The sequence below is a fragment of the Panthera leo genome, chromosome D3 (assembly GCF_018350215.1).
Source record: "Panthera leo isolate Ple1 chromosome D3, P.leo_Ple1_pat1.1, whole genome shotgun sequence".
In the NCBI taxonomy this organism is placed as follows: Eukaryota; Metazoa; Chordata; class Mammalia; order Carnivora; family Felidae; genus Panthera; species Panthera leo.
The window spans coordinates 21,048,630-21,073,432 of NC_056690.1; the positions used below are offsets into that span (position 1 = coordinate 21,048,630).

Here is a 24,803-nt window from a genome sequence, read left to right on the forward strand (position 1 = left end):
TAACAGAACAATTTCCTTGTATTGTCTGTATCCTCCTTTGTATTGAGATCCTGCCTTGTACATTCATTTTGCATATAATCCCATCACAATGTTTGGCACATGCAAACATTTTTGATGCTAAATGAAATAAGTAATGAAAAAGTAAAATAATGTCAACCTCAACTCTACAGATATATGATACTCAGATGAATTTTGCACTATTTGAAACTATACTAAGTGGGCTGAGAAGCCTGGGCTCATCCTTCTTCTTTCTAAGGTTTCCATCCATTATGGTTCTTTTTTTTAGTTAATTAATTAATTTATTTATTCTGAAAGAGAAAGTGCAGAGAGAGAATCCCAAGCAGGCTCCACACTGCCAATGCAGAGCCTGATGTGGAGCCCGATCCCACAAACCATGAGATCATGACCTTAGCCGAAATCAAGAGTCAGACACTTAACTGACTGAGCCACCCATACATTCTCATTATCGTTCTTTTCTACACCTGTCTTGCCTTTCCAGCCCCACCCCCACCCCCCGGAGGCTGAGCCTCACCATTTCACCTCACCATACATAAACTGCTGCCTCTAATTTCTGCTCCTTATCTTCCCATTTTTTGTTGTAACATAGAAAGAATACAGTCAGTATTGCACCAAAAAACAGACTGTGCATAAAGTCAAAACAGCCAGACTTTGTATCAGGAACAGAGACCATTACTTCTGGTCCATTCAGAGGAGTAGGGGCTTTCTGATGGCTAATTGTTAGGCTCACTCTGTTACCTCATCTTCATGTTTTATCTCTTTTCTAGATGGTTGTGAGATATCGATATCAGTCTGTTGGATAACAATTTTTATTTTTACCATAAGTATAGACACTAAAAATTTTCAAGAGAAGAGGAAAATTTTCAATAAGAAGAAAAGTTAAAGGGTGACTTGCTTCCTGTACATTGTGAAAGCATGATAGCATTACCAATGCCAGTGGTATTAGAAAGACATGAGTCCTCTGAGAACACTAAGGATTTGACCAGGCTGATTGGAGATGATTGGACACTTCCACCACAAAGGAATAATTATGAACAACAGATGTCTTAGATTTGTGTATAACATTTCATTTTATCCAATACCTTTGCAGCATTTGCTAAAGTGGGAGGCTATGAGAGTTTTACAGAGAAGTACATGAATGCCATCCCATCCATAGTTGAGGGGGACAACCTGACAATCAATCCCAAGTGCTACACTCCTCAGGCTGACTCCTTTCACATCTTCCGAGATGCTGTCACTGGAGATATTCCATGGCCAGGAATGATATTTGGAATGACCATTGTTGCTGTGTGGTACTGGTGCACAGATCAGGTGAAGTATGTGTGTGGTGTGCAAATATGTTTATGTTGTTCTTTTTCTCCTCATAGAAAAGCATCTAGTTTCTATTTTGTACACATATATACACATACACATGCACAAACACACATCATTTAAAGAGTCAAACACTTCTACAAGTCTTGTTATGATAAATAGTTGTCTGGTGTCCTGCTCTCTACTCATTTCTTGACTCTCAAAAGCAAACATTATTGACTCCTTCAGTTAGGTATTTTGGTATGTATGTTTCTTCTCTAAATCCTTGTACTCAATGCATGGCCTGTGTACCATTGGAGTGAATGTCACCTTGAAGCTCATTAGAAATAACTGTTCTCAGATGCTACCCAGACCCACTGAATCAGAATTTGCTTGTAAATTTGTTCCCCAGGTGATTTAAATAAATGTTTCTATTGATCCCTTTTGGTTTTCCAGTTTTAGGATTTTTACACTGGCTTCCAATAATGAAAGATGAAGGTTTAGCTCTTTCTTTTCTTTTTTTTTTCTTTTTTTTTTAATGTTTTTATTATTTATTTTTGAGAGAGAGACACAGACAGAGTGTGAGCAGGGAAAGGGCAGAGAGAGAGGGAGACACAAAATCCAAAGCAGGCTGCAGGCTATGAGCTGTCAGCACAGAGCCCAACGCGGGGCTCAAATTCACAAACTGTGAGGTCATGATCTGAGCCGAAGTCAGATGCTTAACTGAGCCACCCAGGCGCCCCTAGCTCTTTCAATTTTTTATCTTCAATCCTCCATCTTCCAGTAAAACTAATTCACAATTTTGGTGAGATCAGCATTCAGTGCTACCATTTTTGTGACTACATAAATATAATCCACAGCTAAGCCACATGATATTCTCTGAGTTTTCTTTAGCTTTTTCTTTTCTCTAGAATAAATAAGTCTTATTTTTTGTGTTTTAAATTTTCTTGGTAATTATTACTCATTAAACACCAAGCTCTCTGCAGATTTCCTAAATCTCCTTGATGTGTACTTGCAAACACATCAAATATCCTACCAACTCTTTATCTCATTTTCTCTTAAAACCTTTGGCCTCTCACAAACTGCTGGGTTGTTCTCTGTGCCTAGTGCCCATCCTAATCCAGGACCCCCTTTACTACCATATTTGGGGTTCTCTTTGGCTCATCCTTGGATTATATATCTTATTTCAAGTATCCCACATCATCTTCTTTCTTGGTTTACTTCTTTCAGGGCAATTGAATTCTCCAGTAAGTTCCTGAGAAACACAGGAGATACATCTATTGTGAATTTGTCTTCATGTTTGAAGATGTCTTCACTCCAACTTTTCCCAAATTGATCCTCTGGCCATGTACACATTTCTAGGCTTTAAATAATTTTCCAGCCATAAATTACCATCTTTTGACTTCCACCATTGCTGTTGAAAAGCCTGAAGTTATTCTTGATCCTTTGGATGTAACGTGTCTTTTCTCTCTGGAAGTTTATCTTGCCTTTGTCCTCAGTGTTCTGAAATTTCATACAATGTGTTATTGTGTGTAGGTCTTTTTTTGTTCACTGTGATGGGCTACTGTGAACAAGTTTAATATAGTAATGGATGTCTTTAATGAATTGGTGGAATTCTTTGATTTCTTGCATTTTGTTTTCCTTTGGAGAACTTCCACTTTGGGTGTTGGTCTTCCTCAACTGGTTTTCTAGTGTTCTTATCTTTCCTCCACATCTACCATATCTTGGTCTTTTTGCTCTATTTTCTAGGAGATTACCTCAATATTATCCTTCAGTTTTTCTGCCTTTGTATTTATGACCCTCAAGATCTTATTCTTGGTTTTCTGTATGTTCCTTTTTATAGCATGTAAGTTTGTTTTGTTTTCTGTTTTGAAGTTTTCTTCACCCCAAATAGTCTCTGTCAAGTCAAACTTAAAATTTCACATTTTGGAATCAATGGTCCAAAATGGACTATCTTGGATCAATGGTCACTTGTATCAGTGTGAGATAATTTTTCTTTTTCTCTATATAATAAACTGATTTTATCAACATGTCTCCCAAAGAATGTACTCTTTCACTGATTTGTGCAAAAATCTTTATTGTTTATATTTTGCCACTGACCACATGACTTATCTCCTATATTTAGGTGGCCTCATATTAACCCTTAGATCTGATACCCGGACCCTGCTTATTTTCTGACAGGAATCCCCTGTTTTACATATAATTTGTATTGTCCCTCCAACTTTCTGCTTCAAGCTTTCTGTCTAAGGATAGCACCTGCTCCCCCAGCACTGAGTGACATTGTTGCTATCCCTAATAGATTTGTCTCTCCAAAGAAAAGTAAGCAGAAAAAGTCATCGCCATTTCCTGACATTCCTTGAGAAGAAAAATGTTAAGAAGCAATGGCATTATGGGTAGAAATCCTGTTTTTCTAGAAAATTCTTAGTCAAGAGATTACACAACTTAAGTGGAAATTATGAGATTATATGCATTGAATTTCCCAGGACCACAATATTTTATTCATAACTGATTCATATCTAGAGATGAATGTCTCAAGGTTCTCTTCTGATGGCTGCCTGACTCTGTTGTTTCTATGGCAATGGGCTTGATTTTCCAAATGGACAGTTGATCCCTAACAGTAGAGAGATACTGATGAGTATGTGGCTTATTTGGTGCCTACAACATTAAATGCACAACTTAAACACACAACTTGTGGCAAAGATCAGTAGTGACAGCTTTGTACCTGGACAAGTACATGGTCATTGTTGCAATGCAGCCTAGGAGCTGCAAACATTTTGATAGTAGTGATGGGTATTGACTTCTATGTACCAAGAGTCTTACAAACATTATACCAAATATTCAGAATATCCTACCAGAGATAACCCTCTTAAAGATGAGAAAGCTGAGTCTCACAAAGTCAAATACTCATGTAAGAGGAGCAGGGATTAGAGTTCTGATTTTACTCTGAAGCTGATTATTTTCCACTACTCATGATCCCATATCTTATTGTAACATTAATCCTTGAAAAGAGGCACTCCCCTTCTTTGGATCATCCTCTAGTTGCTTCATGACTATGTCATGTTCTTCTGGCAGGTTATTGTGCAGCGCTGCCTATCAGGCAAGAACATGTCTCATGTGAAAGCTGCCTGCATCATGTGTGGGTACCTGAAGCTGCTGCCCATGTTCCTCATGGTAATTCCAGGAATGATCAGCCGCATCCTATACACAGGCAAGCCATTGATTCATAAATCCTCTTTCTTGTATGCTTGAATTCTAAATACTGGTTTTAATATGTATTAAAACCTTGATAAGCTAGAAAACCCATTATGTATGGAAGTTAAAACACAAATCCAGGTGAAGAGAACAGATTTTGCAGAATGTCAGAAGCAGGAAAATTTGGCATATTTGACACATATATATCCAACTAATAAGGAATGGCCAAAGAAATTGTTAAATACCCCCTTTATGGAAAATTACACGTAAGGACTGAAGACTTTCTCAAATTTTGGTCAAATGCTGAAGTTATTATGTTTAAGGGTAAAAAGCAGACTACAAAATATTATCTCAACAATTGCCATAGTTATTCAAAAAGACATTTCTCTCTGGGAAAAGATTAGAAAGGAATAAAAAAACTAAAAGAAGCTAATGTGTTAAGGTGTCAGTATTCTATGGGATTTTTTAAATCATTTTTTGCTATCTGTTGTCATAATATTGTTTAAGTAAAAAAAAATCAACAAGGTATTGTACAACTGCCACAGTGAAGGGAGGCCTCATCCCACATGAGCAATCACCCCAATAATGATCACAATGACACTTCTTAGCTGTAGGTAGAAAACACTGAACTAAATGACTAGACACAAAACTAATTTCCATTTTGTTGTTGTGGCTGTTGTGATTGTTTCATCTGGAGTTCTGTGCCTCTGGGAGAATTTATGTTCTTGCAGCTTTTCTGGAAGATGGAATCAGCTCCCCCTAATTGCTCTAATGCAATAGCTGGGCCACATCCCAAAGAGGAGCCCTGCCCCTTAGGTCAGTGCAAGGGGAGGTACACGTATGAGACACTTAGGAAGTCATATTCTGGATGAAGAGGGACCAGATCTATGGTATGGAGTTCAAGGTTGAATCTCCAATTTCCAAGCAAATGTCTCTCCTCTTACTTATCATCTTACAACTTGTCTCTATGTCAAATGGTTATAGATCTTACCTGTTTGGGCCCCACTCACTGAACCCACTTATCTGAATTCCCCCCTCAGAGAAGGTGGCCTGTGTTGTACCTTCTGAATGTGTGAAACATTGTGGCATTGAAGTCGGTTGTACTAACTATGCCTACCCAGTGATGGTGCTGGAACTGATGCCTGATGGTAAGAAAAGGTCCACACTCAAATGAATGGAGAAAATGTGATGAGAGTTAGATAGATAGATAGATAGATAGATAGATAATAAGTAGATATAGATATAGATAATGGAATATCATTATCTATTAATGTCAGCCTTTAAAAAAAATGAAAATCTGCCAAGTGCAACAACAATATAGATGAACCTGGAAGACATTATGCTAAGTGAGATAAACCGGATACAGAAAGACAAAAAAGCACACAATGTCGCTTATATGTGGAATCTAAACAAGTGGAACTCACACAAGCAGAGAGTACAATGGTGGTTTCCAGGGGCTGGGGGTGGGGGAAATTGGAAGATTTCAAAGGGTACAAACTTTGTTATAAGATGAATAAGTTCTGGAGAACTAATGTACAGTAGGGAGATTATAGTTAATAAGAATGTATGTTTAAAGTTTGCTAAGAGAATAGATCTCAAGTATTCTCACCACAAAACAAGAAAACTGTAACTATGTGAGGTGATGGTTATGTTAACTAGCTTGATTATGGTAATCATTTCACAATGTATACATGTATAAAAACATCACATTATACATCTTAACTATATACAATTGTTATTTGTCAGTCATACCTCAATAAAGCTGGAAAAAATATGTTCATGCTGGGACTGCCTCAGAGACCTAGTGTATAAATGGTCCATGAGGAAAGATTATGGTGTAATCCTTAATAATCCTAACTTTCATTAATTCAGTTGGCTTCATCAGACATTTCTTGAGCACTTTCCATAGGCTACCAGTCCGGTGCTGAGCCTGGGGAATACAGAGATGAATCAGATATAATTCCTATTAGAAGAATCCTTACTCCTTTAGATTCAAGATTGTCTTCCAAGACAATCAAGAGCATTTAAGTGATGGATTTGTCAATAAAAGAGTTGCATAAACACAAACTTACAAACTCAGAAAACTAGATGTTAATGATTTAGCCTGCTTTCTCTAGACCAGTTATACCCAAATAATATGCCTCAATATATTTAATTTACAGCTATTTATTGAGTGCCTACTATGTGCCAGAGCCTGCCCTGGTGCTTAGAAAACATCAGTGAGGTGCACCTGGGTGGCTCAGTCGGTTAAGTGACTGACTTCAGCTCAGGTCATGATCTCGCCATTTCCGAGTTCAAGCCCCATGTTGGGCTCTCTGCTGATGGCTCAGAGCCTGGAGCCGGTTTAGATTCTGTGCCTCCCTCTCTCTCTCTCTCTACCCCTTCCCCACTCATGTTCTGTCTTTCTCTCTCAAAAATAAATAAACATTTAAAAAATTAAAAAAGAAAAGAAAACATCAGTGAAATAAGCACAAAATCCCCTATACCTTGGAACTCACATTCTAGTTTCATGAGATATAAAATAAATGACACATGTGGCAAAAGTAAATTATTAGGATGCTAGAAGGTGATCTGTGTGGTCAGTAACAGAGCAGAGTATGGGGCTCAGGAACAACCAGGTGATCTTATACCTTCAAAGGTCAGCTAATACTTCTTCAATCTTTCTCCTCCCTGACACACATGAGCATTGTCAGGAAGAAGGGAACATGACCCACAAGTGACATCACCCATCCATCTCATTCCACACTTTGTCTTAGGAGTTTTAGGGGCATTATTAATAAGCAGAGGGAAGTGGAGGATGAAGTTACCATAATATCCCAAAACTCTTTGCTTTTCCCAACAAAAACTTCTTTAACAGAACTGCTTACTAGGCTTTTCCCTCTCTAGTTCTCTAAGTCTTCAGGAAGCCAAGAGGTTCTCCCCAAAGAAAGATGGTACAACACTGTTCTTGTCTCCCAAATTTAGGTTCCAGCAAATGATCTCTAAGTTTACATTTAAAACTAAAATTCTGTACTGGATCATTCTCAAATCACCAGGAAATTTGCAGGAAATGCTACATGATGATATGCGTTGACAGGCACATCAGTTGGTAAATGTTCCAGGTGACACTTTTGAATGACTCTGGTTTAGCAAGGCCCTCATAAATCATGGAGTCCAATTCCTAACTAATGTTTACACTCTCATCTGGCCCCAGGACTGCGAGGTCTGATGCTGTCAGTCATGTTGGCCTCTCTCATGAGCTCCATGACCTCCATCTTCAACAGTGCTAGCACCCTCTTTACCATGGACCTGTACACCAAGATTAGGAAACAGGCATCAGAGAAAGAGCTTCTTATAACAGGACGGTGAGAAAATCCTGGTTTCTGTCTAAAATTTCTCTGGAAAGCACAGAAATGCAAGTGAACTAGAACCTTCTCCTTCTTGGGTTCAGTGAAACAAATAATAGAATTCTAGAGTGGGAAAGGGATATTAAGAGGATATTTAATCCAACTTTATTTCTTTCCAGATAGGAAACTTGAGGCCATACTTTTTTTTTTAAGGTTTATTTATTTTTGAGAAAGAGAGACACAGAGTGCGAGTGGGGGAGGGTCAGAGAGAGAGGGAAACACAGAATCCAAAGCGGGCTCCAGGCTCTGAGCTGTCAGCACTGAGCTTAACACGGGGCTTGAACTCAGGAACAGTGAGATCAGACCTGAGCCAAAGTTAGATGCTCAACTGACTGAGCCACCCAGGCACCCCAGGGTCATACTTTTAAACGAAATAGTTGCTTTTAAGGGTTTTCAAATGCCTCTGATTGTCTCTTATTTCTTCCTCCCCTCACACTCTCTTCCAACCATATCTCCATGAAACTCCAGTGGTTCTCATGGGGTATAAAGTTTCATGGGGTTAAAGCAGTCTCTAGAAGTTTCCATGTATATCACATGAAGGAAGTCACAGATTAAGTCATCCACACACTACTACACAGTAGTTTATCAACTGCACTCATTAAGATATGGAGTATCAAGAGGGGGCACCTGCGCGGCTCAGTCAGTTAAGTATCTGATTTCAGCTCAGGTCATGATCTCATTGTTCCTGAGTTCAAGCCCCGTGTTAGGCTCAGTACTGATAGCTCAGAGCCTGGAGCCTGGTTTGGATTCTGTGTCTCCCTCTCTTCCTGCCCCTCCCCTACTCATGCTCTGTCTTTCTCTGTCTCTCAAAACTAAATAAATGCTAAAAAATTTTAAAAAAAAGAAATGGAGTATCAAGAGAACCTGACTACCTATGTAAAAGATACTGCTTTGCTGAAGACAGTAACAATCACTTAGTAAATTAAACATTTGCAAGGAAAATTCCAAGGGCTCACTTGGTCCAGATCTTCACTCTGGACATTATAGGAGAGGAAGAGCAGTAAAGCATCTGTGTTTCTGTAGTAGAGAAAGTGTTGGACCTGAATTCAGTAAGCCCAGGATGCAGAAGTCTACCAATAGGCATATGATCTTGGGTATGAATACCCTTTAAGTCTCTATTTTAAATTAATGAGTTTCTCTCTCTCTCTCTCTTATTAAAAGCCTTCTATATCCCAGAATACAAATATGGAAAAGGACATATATGTAAAAAATAATTTCCTGCTTTGTGGGATTTACACCTTTGTTGGCAAGACAATTAATAAATATGTTCTATATCTGATGGCAAAAGTGGCAGGGAGAAAATTAAAGTGAGATTAAATATGGGGGTTACTTAAGACAGGGGTTCAGGGAGTCTTCCCTGAGAAGGTGGCCTTTATGCACAACCATCAGGGAAGTGTGGGAATGAGCCCCATGGCTCTGTGGGGATGGAACAGTAAGTGCTGAATTCTTACAACAGTCATATGTGTGGTGTGAGGACAGCAGGAGTGAGGTTGTCACATACAAGCAAGTGGAAGAGTGATAAGAAACATGATCTGAAAGATAGCTAGAGGTGAAATTATGTAGGGCCATTTAAACCATAACAAGATTTTGGATTTTATTCCACATATGATAGAAAACAACTGAAGATAAGCAAGCAAGGGAGGTACATGACAAGGACAGTGGGTTTTACTTATTGAATCCTTATTATACTCTACCCATCATGCTCAGACTTTCCATGGTTTATCACATTTAATTATTACAAGGTTGCAAAAGTTTTGTGAACTTTCAATGAGACACTTGTGCCTCAGTCTCCTGCCCAAATGCCTGTCCCCCATTTCTCCCAGTCCCCACCTCTCTGTTTCAGATAAGCACAGAGAAGTAATGACCTTTTGCAGACAGTCCAGTAAATTATGTGTGTTTCTTCGCACAATAAGTACAGAATATTGAGCTTATTCTCCCTGGACCACAGGACCTGTAAAAAGTTTTTTTACTAACTCCTTCTACCTGCCAAACTACTCAGGTAGTAAAATGCACAAATTAGCATTTCTGGCCAATTCACTCAGTATTCTAGGAGAAAGGATATTTTAATTCCAACCTGTGAAAACTGACTTAGTTCCTCTCAAGCTAGGAAAAAAAAGATCAAAATGGGGATCTGCTTTCTTTATCATACAAATGATTACTTACTCATAGAAACAGTGTGGTGTTTTTTCCTGACACATTACATAAATTGCACTAGAAAATTATTAACCAGTTGCTGACATTTGAACTGTTTTATGAATGGATATTTAACCTCACAGTTGAAGCTATTTACAGAGAAGCAATTGCTTTATTGGCATTTTACTAACCTATGGTCATTAAGCATTCCATGGCTTCATGTGAGGTCAAGGAGTGTGATTTTATTTGGAAAATCAATGAATGGCCACAAGAATCAAGAACTGTAAAGCACAGTGGAAGTGCCAATAATGCTTTTGTTTAATATTTAAATCATTTTGCTTTCTCTCCAGGCTATTTATCATTCTATTAATTGCCATCAGCATTTTGTGGGTCCCATTAGTGCAGGTATCTCAAAATGGACAACTATTCCATTATATAGAATCAATTTCTAGCTACCTTGGGCCTCCAATTGCGGCTGTCTTCCTGCTTGCCATCTTCTGTAAAAGAGTCAATGAACAGGTAAGTAAAAAATCGGAAAACTTCTTCCCTGCTGGAGTGAGAATATTTTCTTTCACTGGTAGGAAAATGCATTCTTTCCACCCTGTTTATATAACTCAAAGCCCATCTCAATTTTAATTGTATTGAATCCTTATTATACTATAATATAGTATAATATATATAGTATATAATATATAAGTATATATATTATATATATAATATATATAATCAGCTATAATTCCTGATTCTCATTAAAGTGTGTAAATACATAGGGCACACTTATAGTACAGTCTGTATATTTCTTACAAAATATATACATATATGACACAATACTAAGGAACACAAGTTTTGGAGTAAGACTGACAGAATCCAATCCTGGCTCTATCAATCCTTTGATCTTAAGCAAACCATTTGATTCTGTGTAGAATGAAGATAATCACAGTGCCTACTTTAGAGGATTGCTGTGAAGATTAAAAGGGATTTATTTTAATTTTTTTATGTTTATTTATTTTTGAGAGTGAAAGCAAGAGAGAACATGAGTCGGGGAGGAGCAGAGAGAGAGGGAGACACAGAATCCAAAGCAGGCTCCGGGCTCCAAGCTGTCAGCACAGAGCCCAACACGGGGCTGGAACCCACAAACTGTGAGATCATGATCTGAGCGGAAGTCGGACACTCAACTGAGCCACCCAGGGGATTTATCACCCCAAAAGGGATTTATTTTAATGTGAAGTGCTTAGAAGAAAACCTACCACTCTAGTAACAATTAAAAATGTTAATTTCTAGGGGCGTCTGGGTGGCTCAGTCGGTTAAGCCTCCGACTTCGGCTCAGGTCATGGTCTCGCGGTCCGTGAGTTTGAGCCCTGCGTCAGGCTCTGTGCTGACAGCTCAGAGCCTGGAGCCTGCTTCAGATTCTGTGTCTCCCTCTCTCTCTGACCCTCCCCCATTCATGCTCTCTCTCTGTCTCAAAAATAAATAAACATTAAAAAAATTTTTTTAATGTTAATTTCTGTTATAATATATGTAACTGATTATTTTGGATCATGGGCATTTAATCCCTTAATTGTTTCCAACTGTTAACTTTATTATAATTTTGAAATTAAGAATAGGTACAGAGAGGTTATTATCTTATGTGCTTTTCAAATGTTATTTAGTATTAGTAAGTAGTATTTTGGGATTCAGATTCAGGTCTTCCTCCAACCAAAGCTCATGCTTTTAATGTCTATGCAATACCATTTCCCCTTGAACATAACATCTTGATCAGAGGACTAGAGGACATATGTTTCCAAGCCCACCAGCTTCTCAGAGAATACAGATGCTCTTAATTGCCAAAAGCTTAATAGAACTATCATAACTATCTAATATCAACTCTGTAAATTGTGTAACATAAGCCATAGTTCTATTTATTCTATAAAATAAGCCACAACTTATAAAATCTATATATAAAATAAAATTCAAGGTAAACTTAAGCTTGGGTCAGAGTGTACAGTAGTGCCCTGAAGTAGTGTCTGATGCAATGAAATTTCAGTATCACTAAATAAACACATGTATTTGTACCTTTTTCTTGCTTTGGTGACTTTATGCTCAGGGTTAGCCATTATTGGTTCTTAATGGAGAAAGTAGGTAGGATGATAATTGTTACCTGCTCAAATGAGCTTCTCATCTTTTCTAAGTACTCTGATTTTATTCTTGTTTCTTTTGCAGGGAGCCTTCTGGGGTCTAGTCATTGGACTTGTGATTGGCCTTATTCGCATGATTGCAGAGTTTGCCTATGGAACAGGAAGTTGCTTGGCTGCCAGTGACTGTCCCAAGGTCATCTGTGGAGTGCACTATCTGTACTTTGCCATCATCCTCTTTTTCGTTTCCATACTAGTTGTCCTGGGAATTTCCCTGTTAACAAAACCCATTCCTGATGTACATGTGAGTACTCATTTTAAAATAAGAGTTCTTGGTGTGCCTGGGTGGCTCAGTCAGTTAAGCAACAGACTCTTGATTTTGGCTTAGGTCATGATCCCAGCGTCATGAGATCAAGCTCCGTGTCAGGCTCTGCACTGGGCATGGAGCTTGCTTGGGGTTCTCTAAATAAATAAATAAATAAATAAATAAATAAATAAGGGTTCTTTGCCTTCTGGGGTATTAGGAAATGGGCTTCACCCTCCAAAAACTTCACAATGCACTTAGTAGGTAAATCTTTATCTTTGTTATAGGATACCAGAAAGAGAGTAATTAGTGTTGCCTAAGAGATTGGAAAACACTTCACAGCAGAGTTGCAATCTGGCCTGGGACTATTTGGGGATGAGTAGAATTTCATACACGATACAAATACACCAATACAGAGATTTAAAAAAATAAAAGTACATGGTACCAGGTGGCAGGAAAAAGACAAATAGAATGAGATGCCTTTCAAATTGGCAAAAAAGTTTAATATGAATATGTCTAATGTTGGTAAGAATGTTGGGGAATGTCCACACTCCAAAATCATTGGTGAATGGATGAATTTTATAATTTGTAGAAAGGCAATTGGGGAGTATTTATCAATTAAAATTAAAATTCTCATACCTTATGAACCAACATCCCCATTTCTAGGAACTTATTGTGTAGAAATACTTCTACAAGTAGGAAATATATATATAAATTTTCTCTGCAAAGGTTTCTAGTAGAAAAAGATGGAGACAACCCAAATTTCCATTGCTAGTGGAATGGATACACAATAATAGTACACTAAATATTATGCATCTGTTCAAAACCCAGAGGAGCTCAATCATTTCCTTTTTAAATGTCCATGACATGGGTAAGTGGGGAAAAAACGCTTGCAGAATATAGTATTATATAATATCACTTTTTGAAAATAAAACACACACACAAAATGTATATATATATTTGTCTAACAATGGAAAAAATACCTTAAAGCATATACACCACAAACTTTCAATAAAAGGTATCTCTGGGGGAAACATTATAGAGGACCAGCAAATATTAGTCTTTTTTTTTCATGAAATTTATTGTCAAATTGGTTTCCATACAACACCCAGTGCTCATCCCAAAAGGTGCCCTCCTCAATTCCCATCACCCACCCTCCGCTCCCTCCCACCCCCCATCAACCCTCAGTTTGTTCTCAGTTTTTAACAGTTTCTTATGCTTTGGCTCTCTCTCACTCTAACCTCTTTTTTTTTTTTCTTCCCCTCCCCCATGGGTTTCTATTGAGTTTCTCAGGATCCACATAAGAGTGAAACCATATGGTATCTGTCTTTCTCTGTATGGCTTATTTCACTTAGCATCACACTCTCCAGTTCCATCCACGTTGCTACAAAAGGCCATATTTCATTTTTTCTCATTGCCACGTAGTATTCCATTGTGTATATAAACCACAATTTCTTTATCCATTCATCAGTTGATGGACATTTAGGCTCTTTCCATAATTTGGCTATTGTTGAGAGTGCTGCTATAAACATTGGGGTACAAGTGCCCCTATGCATCAGTACTCCTGTATCCCTTGGATAAATTCCTAGCAGTGCTATTGCTGGGTCATAGGGTAGGTCTATTTTTAATTTTCTGAGGAACCTCCACACTGCTTTCCAGAGCGGCTGCACCAATTTGCATTCCCACCAACAGTGCAAGAGGGTTCCCGTTTCTCCACATCCTCTCCAGCATCTATAGTCTCCTGATTTCTTCATTTTGGCCACTCTGACTGGCATGAGGTGATATCTGAGTGTGGTTTTGATTTGTATTTCCCTGATAAGGAGCGACGTTGAACATCTTTTCATGTGCCTGTTGGCCATCCAGATGTCTTCTTTAGAGAAGTGTCTATTCATGTTTTCTGCCCATTTCTTCACTGGGTTATTTGTTTTTCGGGTGTGGAGTTTGGTGAGCTCTTTATAGATTTTGGATACTAGCCCTTTGTCCGATATGTCATTTGCAAATATCTTTTCCCATTCCGTTGGTTGCCTTTTAGTTTTGTTGGTTGTTTCCTTTGCTGTGCAGAAGCTTTTTGTCTTCATAAGGTCCCAGTAATTCGCTTTTGCTTTTAATTCCCTTGCCTTTGGGGATGTGTCGAGTAAGAGATTGCTACGGCTGAGGTCAGAGAGGTCTTTTCCTGCTTTCTCCTCTAAGGTTTTGATGGTTTCCTGTCTCACATTCAGGTCCTTTATCCATTTTGAGTTTATTTTTGTGAATGGTGTGAGAAAGTGGTCTAGTTTCAACCTTCTGCATGTTGCTGTCCAGTTCTCCCAGCACCATTTGTTAAAGAGACTGTCTTTTTTCCATTGGATGTTCTTTCCTGCTTTGTCAAAGATGAGTTGGCCATACGTTTGTGGGTCTAGTTCTGGGGTTTCTATTCTATTCCATTGGTCTATGTGTCTGTTTTTGTGCCAATACCATGCTGTCTTGATGATGACAGCTTTGTAGTAGAGGCTAAAGTCTGGGATTGTGATGCCTCCTGCTTTGGTCTTCTTCTTCAAAATTACTTTGGCTATTCGGGGCCTTTTGTGGTTCCATATGAATTTTAGGATTGCTTGTTCTAGTTTCGAGAAGAATGCTGGTGCAATTTTGATTGGGATTGCATTGAATGTGTAGATAGCTTTGGGTAGTATTGACATTTTGACAATATTTATTCTTCCAATCCATGAGCAGGGAATGTCTTTCCATTTCTTTAAGTCTTCTTCAATTACCTTCATAAGATTTCTATAGTTTTCAGCATACAGATCTTTTACATCTTTGGTTAGATTTATTCCTAGGTATTTTATGCTTCTTGGTGCAATTGTGAATGGGATCAGTTTCTTTATTTGTCTTTCTGTTGCTTCATTGTTAGTGTATAAGAATGCAACTGATTTCTGTACATTGATTTTGTATCCTGCAACTTTGCTGAATTCATGTATCAGTTCTAGCAGACTTTTGATGGAGTCTATCGGATTTTCCATGTATACTATCATGTCATCTGCAAAAAGTGAAAGCTTGACTTAATCTTTGCCAATTTTGATGCCTTTGATTTTCCTTCTGATTGCTGATGCTAGAACTTCCAGCACTATGTTAAACAACAGCGGTGAGAGTGGGCATCCCTGTCGTGTTCCTGATCTCAGAGAAAAAGCTCTCAGTTTTTCCCCGTTGAGGATGATGTTAGCTGTGGGCTTTTCATAAATGGCTTTTATGATCTTTAAGTATGTTCCTTCTATCCCGATTTTCTCAAGGGTTTTTATTAAGAAAGGGTGCTGGATTTTGTCAAAGGCCTTTTCTGCATCGATTGACAGGATCATATGGTTCTTCTCTTTTTTTCTGTTAATGTGATGTATCACGTTGATTGATTTACGAATGTTGAACCAGCCCTGCATCCCAGGAATGAATCCCACTTGATCATGGTGAAGAATTCTTTTTATATGCTGTTGAATTCGGTTTGCTAGTATCTTATTGAGAATTTTTGCATCCATATTCATCAGAGATATTGGCCTGTAGTTCTCTTTTTTTACTGGGTGTATGTCTGGTTTAGGAATCAAAGTAATACTGGCTTCATAGAATGAGTCGGGAAGTTTTCCTTTCTATTTCTTGGAATAGCTTGAGAAGGATAGGTATTATCTCTGCTTTAAACGTCTGGTAGAACTCCCCTGGGAAGCCATCTGGTCCTGGACTCTTATTTGTTGGGAGATTTTTGATAACCGATTCAATTTTTTCGCTGGTTATGGGTCTGTTCAAGCTTTCTATTTCCTCCTGATTGAGTTTTGGAAGAGTGTGGGTGTTTAGGAATTTGTCCATTTCTTCCAGGTTGTCCAATTTGTTGGCATATAATTTTTCATAGTATTCCCTGATAATTGTTTGTATCTCTGAGGGATTGGTTGTAATAATTCCATTTTCATTCATGATTTTATCTATTTGGGTCATCTCCCTTCTCTTTTTGAGAAGCCTGGCTAGAGGTTTGTCACTTTTGTTTATTTTTTCAAAAAACCAACTCTTGGTTTCATTGGTCTGCTCTACAGTTTTTTTAGATTCTATATTGTTTATTTCTGCTCTGATCTTTATTATTTCTCTTCTTCTGCTGGGTTTAGGCTGCCTTTGCTGTTCTGCTTCTATTTCCTTTAGGTGTGCTGTTAGATTTTGTACTTGGGATTTTTCTTGTTTCTTGAGATAGGCCTGGATTGCAATGTATTTTCCTCTCAGGACTGCCTTCGCTGCGTCCCAAAGCGTTTGGATTGTTGTATTTTCATTTTCATTTGTTTCCATATATTTTTTAATTTCTTCTCTAATTGCCTGGTTGACCCACTCATTCGTTAGTAGGGTGTTCTTTAACCTCCATGCTTTTGGAGGTTTTCCAGACTTTTTCCTGTGGTTGATTTCAAGCTTCATAGCATTGTGGTCTGAAAGTATGCATGGTATAATTTCAATTCTTGTAAACTTATGAAGGGCTGTTTTGTGACCCAGTATATGATCTATCTTGGAGAATGTTCCATGTGCACTCGAGAAGAAAGTATATTCTGTTGCTTTGGGATGCAGAGTTCTAAATATATCTGTCAAGTCCATCTGATCCAATGTATCATTCAGGGCCCTTGTTTCTTTATTGACCGTGTGTCTAGATGATCTATCCATTTCTGTAAGTGGGGTGTTAAAGTCCCCTGCAATTACCACATTCTTATCAATAAGGTTGCTTATGTTTATGAGTAATTGTTTTAGATATTTGGGGGCTCCGGTATTCGGCGCATAGACATTTATAGTTGTTAGCTCTTCCTGATGGATAGACCCTGTAATTATTATATAATGCCCTTCTTCATCTCTTGTTACAGCCTTTAATTTAAAGTCTAGTTTGTCTGATATAAGTATGGCTACTCCAGCTTTCTTTTGGCTTCCAGTAGCATGATAAATAGTTCTCCATCCCCTCACTCTCAATCTAAAGGTGTCCTCAGATCTAAAATGAGTCTCTTGTAGACAGCAAATAGATGGGTCTTGTTTTTTTATCCATTCTGATAGCCTATGTCTTTTGGTTGGAGCATTTAATCCATTTACGTTCAGTGTTATTATAGAAAGATACGGGTTTAGAGTCATTGTGTTGTCTGTATGTTTTATGCTTGTAGTGATGTCTCCGGTACTTTGTCTCACAGGATCCCCCTTAGGATCTCTTGTAGGGCTGGTTTCGTGGTGACAAATTCCTTCAGTTTTTGTTTGTTTGGGAAGACCTTTATCTCTCCTTCTATTCTAAATGACAGACTTGCTGGATAAAGGATTCTCGGCTGCATATTTTTTCTGTTTAGCACACTGAAGATATCGTGCCAAGCCTTTCTGGCCTGCCAAGTTTCAAAAGAGAGATCAGTCACGAGTCTTATAGGTCTCCCTTTATATGTGAGGGCACGTTTATCCCTTGCTGCTTTCAGAATTTTCTCTTTATCCTTGTATTTTGCCAGTTTCACTATGATATGTCGTGCAGAAGATCGATTCAAGTTACGTCTGAAGGGAGTTCTCTGTGCCTCTTGGATTTCAATGCCTTTTTCCTTCCCCAGTTCAGGGAAGTTCTCAGCTATAATTTCTTCAAGTACCCCTTCAGCACCTTTCCTTCTCTCTTCCTCCTCTGGGATACCAATTATGCGTATATTATTTCTTTTTAGTGTATCACTTAGTTCTCTAATTTTCCCCTCATACTCCTGGATTTTTTTATCTCTTTCTCTCAGCTTCCTCTTTTTCCATAACTTTATCTTCTAGTTCACCTATTCTCTCCTCTGCCTCTTCAATCCGAGCCGTCGTGGTTTCCATTTTGTTTTGCATTTCGTTTAAAGCGCTTTTCAGCTCCTCGTGACTGTTCCTTAGTCCCTTGATCTCTGTAGCAAGAGATTCTCTGCTGCCCTCTATACTGTTTTCAAGCCCAGCGATTAATTTTATGACTATTATTCTAAATTCACTTTCTGTTATATTATTTAAATCCTTTTTGATCAGCTCATTGGCTGTTGTTATTTCCTGGAGATTCTTCTGAGGGGAATTCTTTCGTTTGGTCATTTTGGATAGTCCCTGGAGTGGTGAGGACCTGCAGGGCACTTCCCCTGTGCTGTGGTGTCTAACTGGAGTTGGTGGGCGGGGCCGCAGTCCGACCTGATGTCTGCCCCCAGCCCACCGCTGGGGCCACAGTCAGACTGGTGTGTGCCTTCTCTTCCCCTCTCCTAGGGGCGGGATTCACTGTGGGGTGGCGTGGCCCATCTGGGCTACTTGCACACTGCCAGGCTTCTGGTGCTGGGGATCTGGCGTATTAGCTGGGGTGGGTAGGCAAGGTGCACGGGGGCAGGAGGGGCAGGCTTAGCTCGCTTCTCCTTAGGTGATCCACTTCAGGAGGGGCCCTGTGGCAGCGGGAGGGAGTCAGATCCGCTGCCGGAGGTTTGGCCCGGCAGAAGCACAGAGTTGGGTGTTTGCTCGGAGTGAGCAAGTTCCCTGGCAGGAACTGGTTCTCTTTGGGATTTTGGCTGGGGGATGGGCAGGGGAGATGGCGCTGGCAAGCGCCTTTGTTCCCCGCCAAGCTGAGCTCTGTCGTCAGGGGGCTCAGCAACTCTCCCTCCCTTTGTCCTCCAGCCTTCCCACTTTCTGAGCAGAGCTGTTAACTTATGACCTCCCAGACGCTAAGTCGCGCTTGCTGTGGGAACACAGTCCGTCTGGCCCCTCCGCTTTTGCCAGCCAGACTCGGGGGCTCTGCTTGGCCGGCGAGCCGCCCCTCCTCCCCAGCTCCCTCCCGCCAGTCCGTGGAGCGCGCACCGCCTCGCCGCCCTTCCTACCCTCTTCCGTGGGCCTCTCGTCTGCGCTTGGCTCCGGAGACTCCGTTCTGCTAATCCTCTGGAGGTTTTCTGGGTTATTAGGCAGGTGTAGGTGGAATCTAAGTGATCAGCAGGACGCACGGTGAGCCCAGCATCCTCCTACGCCACCATCTTCCCTCAGAAATTATTAGTCATTTTTTTAACTCAAATACTGCTTATATACTAACACTGTTTGAATGTATTACTAACATGTATAACTTTTATTTATTTTGCATGTATCACTCGATCTTTGAAGCAATATTTATTTGCATATTCCTGTAAAAAGTAGTAAATATTATTTGTGGATGGGGAAACCTGAAACACAGAATGGTTCAAATTACTTTTCTAAAGACATGTCACCAGAAGTAACAATGAAATATTTGTGTTGAATATTGGGAGTTGAATGAAAAAAAAAAAAACACTAGAAAATATGTTATATTTTTCAAGGAAATATAAATATTAAGCTTTTTATGGCAATAAAAATAATATAATTTATTATTGATTTTTTAAATGTGTCTAAAGGACAAATAAGACCATTTATCTAATTTATGTTTATGTTTCATAAATATACTGTGAGGTGTGAATTTTCAAAATCAACTGATAAATATCAATAGTCCTGTCAGAGAAGGTCAGGAGTAGTGTTGTGGATCTAACCTAGCTGTGCAGTAAAAAGAAATCTCAGGGGGTGCATGGAAATATTAATCATATTTGCAGAAAACAATTAAATTCTATAAAGCTTATAACAGTTTTAAAATAATGATACAGTTGACAAAAGCTTGGAGGTTGGCTGGAAAATGGATGTATAAGGGCACAAATTGTTATCATAACTTAATAGTAGTACATAGATATTATCTAAACATGATGGATCCAGAAATGGAGCTAAAGAAGATATTTTAAAATTTACAAAGGTACCCACTAGACAAACTGAAAGTAATAATAATGCAACTAATAACAGCTGAATGATAAAGACAATGAGTGAAGCAGAGGTATATGTAAGTTAGATAAATATTTGACTTTTATGAAATTATAAATCCAGAAGTAAGAGTTTTAAGAATATTGCTTAAGATGGGGCACCTGGGTGGTTCAATCACCTCATGGTTTGTGGGTTCGAGCCCTGCGTCAGGCTCTATGCTGACAGCTCAGAGCCTGGAGCCTGCTTCAGATTCTGTGTCTTCCTCTCTCTCTGCCCCTACCCCGCTCATACTCTGTCTCTCTCTGTCTCTCAAAAATGAATAAAGGTTAAAAAAATTTAAGGAATATTACTTATGAGTGTTTAATAACAACTGGAAGAGTTAAAAACATAAATAATTCTAAATGGTTAGTGTGTTTTTGTGAATTTGTGTGGTAGAAGACTATACATATACTATGTAATGTCATTTGATTTTCTTGCACTATACAATAAATGAATGTACCATCGTATTATTTAAACATTTGCTCCATCACTAATGTGCTTGTCTATGGTCTTTGTGTAGCTGTATCGTCTGTGCTGGGCTCTTCGGAATAGTACAGAGGAACGAATTGATTTAGATGCAGAAGAGAAAAGACATGAGGAAGTTGATAATGATGTTGATGAAGGTAATATCTGGTTTACATTTGGTTTTCATGTAGAAATTCTGTGTACCTGAACTGGTTTCATGTTTGCTTAATTTTTTTAATGCCACTAAATTCAGTTTCTGAAAAAGCTGTTAGATTTATGGTAAACTGAAACTTTAAAATCTTATCTTCCCCAAAGCTAAAGATAATTCATTACAAATGAAATATCCCCATTCATCCACCTGTCCATCAGTCTGTCTGTCCAGTCAACCATCATTTATCCATGGAACTGTGTACCAGCTCTAACATGAAAATCAATCCAGTGTCTCCTATTCCTAGTCACATATTAAATGTTCGACAAATCAATCTTGATTGATAGTGATTAAGCATCTAGCATCTAGTCCTACCTTTTTCTTCAACTTTTTTTTCTCACTATTCTCTCCAATATACCATCCATTCCAGCCAGGCAGATTTCTTCACCTTCCTGCCATGTATACCAAGCTCTTAGAATATTTCTACTTCCTCTCTGAGAGAGAAAAAGTTGCCTATTCTTTGACACTAGGTTCTAATTTCATTGCCTTCATTGAAACTTCTCTAGCATCCACCTCATAGCTCTTTGTTTACCTGGCATTTTTTTAACTTATTTTATTTTATTTTTGAGAAACACACAAAGAGAGAGAGAGACAGAGAGAGAGAGCACACACTAGTGGGGAGGGGCAGAGACAGAGAGGGAGACAGAGGATCTGAAGCAGGCTCTGTAATGACAGCAGAGAGCCTGATGTGGGGCTCAAACCTATGAACCGTGAGATCATGACCTGAGCCAAAGTTGGATGCTCAACCGACTGAGCCACCCAGGCGCCCCTACCTGGAATTTTTAAAACCATTGACAAAGTTTACGACTTCAGGATATGTTGTCTGGAACTCCACACTAATTGTTTCATTTGATTTGGCTTGGGATCTTCAACTTGAAGGAAGGATGAATGCCTTCTACTGCTTTTGGATTTTTATATCAGTATTCCTGAGTAAGACTGGACTACATAGTTTTCCTTTTTTGTACTTTATCTGGTTTTGGTATTAAGATCATAGTGTTCTTGGGGCATTTAGGTGGCTCAGTCAGTTAAGTGTCCGACTCCAGATTTTGGCTCAGGTCATGATCTCAGGGTTATGGGATGGAGCCCCGCATTGGGCTCTGCACTGGGCTCCACGCTGAGCTCCACACTGGGCATGGAGCCTGCTTAAGATTCTCTTTCTTCCTCTACTGCTCTCTCTCTCTCTCCCAAAAATAGATCTTAGTGTTCTCATAGAATGAATTGGAGATATTTCAATAAGAGTAGAATGATATCTGCATCAAAATTTTGGTATTTTGCCAATAACAGCATTAGGCATTGGGGGGCTGGTGAGTGTGTGTGTGTGTGTGTGTGTGAGAGAGAGAGAGAGAGAGACTTTTAAACTGATTAAATTTGTGTTTAATCAATGCCTATAGAGCTATTAAAGTTTCCATTTCTTGGATAATCAGTTTGGGAAAATTATGTTTCCTAGGATTGTGTCTATTTAATACACACTTTAAATATAATTACATGAAGTTATTTATACTATTTATTGGCTTTTCTATCCCTACTACCTCTGTAGTTATGCCTTCCCTTTTATTCTTTATGTAATTATTTATGATGTCTCTTTTTTCTTGATAAATTTCACTAAAGACTAGCCTATTTTACTTCTCTTAAAGGACCAACTTGGACTTTGTTATTTTTCTCTATTGTTACCCTTCTTTTCTATTTTATTACTTTCTGTCTCATTTGTATACCCTTCCATTTACTTTATTTGGGTTTATTGTTATTTTTTTCTAACTTAAATTGAATATTATTTCATTAATTTTCAGTCTCCCTTCTTTTATAATGTAAATAAGTAAGGCTACACATTTTTCTCAGAGTGATGTTTTTACTACATCTCACTTCTTTTATTTTGTAGAATTTTCTTTACCATTCATTTATAAGAATAGTCTCACATTCATTATGGTTTTTTCATGGAAATTTGAACTTGGAAGTATGTTTTAAATTTTCTAATGCACAAATAGCATTGTACTTAGAGCTTTTGTATTTTTGCCAATTTATCTTCAGGACAGACTTTGAGAAGTTTGAGTTTGGGGTCAAAGAGCTAATGCCAATGCAATTTTGCTGTACACTGCCAAATTCCTTTCCATGAGAGTTGAACCATGCTTTCCTAGCAACAATGTGTGAGAGTACCTGCTTCCACCCAGACTAACATAGTATATTGTGAAACTTATTTTTAGTGTTTTATTTATTTTTGAGACACAGAGAGAGAGAGAGAGAGAGAGAGAGAGAGAGAGACAGAGCACGAGAAGGCAAGGGGCAGAGAGAGACGGAGACAAAGAATCCAAAGCAGGCTCCAGGCTCTGAGCTGTCAGCACAGAGCCTGACGTGGGGCTCGAGCCCATGAACTGCGAGATCATGACCTGAGCCAAAGTCAGATGCTTAACCAACTGAGCCACCCAGGCATCCCATTGTGAAACTTTTTAACTTTTGTCACGGACAAATGAGTAGTAGTATCTCAATGTCATTTTTCTTCAAATTTCTCTTTTTTGAGTAAATTTAAAAACTGTTTATTGATGTATGTATATATGTCTGCATGGAGTTGTTGGTAGTCTTTTATTCTCTACTTCAAAAGCCCATTGTACATTAAGGATATTAAACCCCTTGTAGTATAAGATGCATATATTTTTCCTCAGTTTGTCACTTGTTTTTACTTTGTTTATTGTATTTTTACTTTGTTGTATTGTGTTGTATTGTATTGACATAAGTCATGCAAAAGTTTTCTATTGTTATATAATCAAAGTTATCTATATTTTTCTCAGAGATTCCTCCAACACTTAAAAGTGTTTGTAAGTTTTTTCAGTTTTTTTTAAGTTTTTATGTATCAGTTTCTTTTATTTTTTTTATTATATTAAACTTATTGTCAAATTAGTTTCCATACAACACCCAGTGCTCATCCTAAAAGATGCCCTCTTCAATGCCCATCACCTACCCTCCCCTCCCTCCCACCCCCCATCAACCCTCAGTTTGTTCTCAGTTTTTAAGAGTCTCTTATGCTTTGGCTCTCTCTCCCACTCTAACCTCTTTTTTTTCTTTTTTTTTCCCTTCCCCTCCCCCATGGGTTTCTGTTAAGTTTCTCAGGATCCACATAAGAGTGAAAACATATAAAAAAAAAAAACCTTAAAAAAAAGTGATTGTAATCATCCTTTACAGTCATCTGTACTCCATTGGCAGGGATATTATTTCCCATGTTTTGTGATCATTCATTTATCTTTCTTTGTTTCAGATAATCCTGAGGAACCTCATGGATGTCTCAAGAAGGCTTATGACTTATTCTGTGGTTTGCAGAAGAAAAGCCCCAAGTTGAGCAGAGAGGAGGAAGAAGCCCAAAAAAAGAAGTTGACAGACACATCTGAGAAGCCTTTATGGAGGGCTATAGTGAATGTCAATGCCATTCTTCTCCTGGCAGTGGCTGTCTTTGTCCATGGGTATTTTGCCTGAACTCTATCTAAGCCACTAAATATTTATTAAGCAAAGGATAATTTTATTGATTTTTTCACTTTTAGAGTTTGTTGTGTTTCAGAAGGGAGATAATTTCAAAAGGGATGAAGCAGTGGGTAATTTTATCATATGAGATGACTAGACTATAGACCTGATTTTTAGTTTTTGTTGTTCTTTTATGTCAATTAAAAAAAGAGTTGATAATTTAGAAAGCCAGGGAGCTGACTCTATATTTTTGTGTAAACTAGAAGCATTGTGTCTAAATTTTTTTATAGCTCACCAGGTAGATTTCCCTACCTTACATTTGCTTTCTATTCCCGAGATTTCCATGTAGAAGGAATGCCTCTCCCAACTCTGCCTCACATAGTAACCTCCTCATCTATAAAACAGTGACCTTTTCCTCTCAACTTCACTTCACTGACCTCAAGGAAAATAGGAATATTTCCTAAGAGTTGAGG

At 38.5% G+C, this 24,803-nt stretch overlaps 1 protein-coding gene across 5 annotated transcripts in view; it reads left to right on the top strand.

Moving 5' to 3' along the window:
• Window positions 1–24,440, top strand: part of LOC122203388 (solute carrier family 5 member 4) — a 58,680-nt gene extending 34,240 nt beyond the window's left edge. For 2 of the 5 annotated variants that reach the window (XM_042910145.1, XM_042910148.1), the window contains 7 exons: window positions 1,109–1,329; window positions 4,381–4,516; window positions 7,694–7,844; window positions 10,370–10,538; window positions 12,219–12,434; window positions 20,734–20,836; window positions 24,131–24,439. In XM_042910145.1, the coding sequence (XP_042766079.1) occupies window positions 1,109–1,329; window positions 4,381–4,516; window positions 7,694–7,844; window positions 10,370–10,538; window positions 12,219–12,434; window positions 20,734–20,836; window positions 24,131–24,345 (1,211 nt within the window). In that variant the 3' untranslated portion in view covers window positions 24,346–24,439. Of the gene's footprint in view, window positions 1–1,108; window positions 1,330–4,380; window positions 4,517–5,540; window positions 5,649–7,693; window positions 7,845–10,369; window positions 10,539–12,218; window positions 12,435–20,733; window positions 20,837–24,130 lie in introns of all 5 variants that reach the window. The other 3 variants (XM_042910150.1, XM_042910147.1, XM_042910149.1) reach the window with 3 other exon arrangements.
• The last annotated feature ends 363 nt before the right edge of the window (window positions 24,441–24,803 follow it).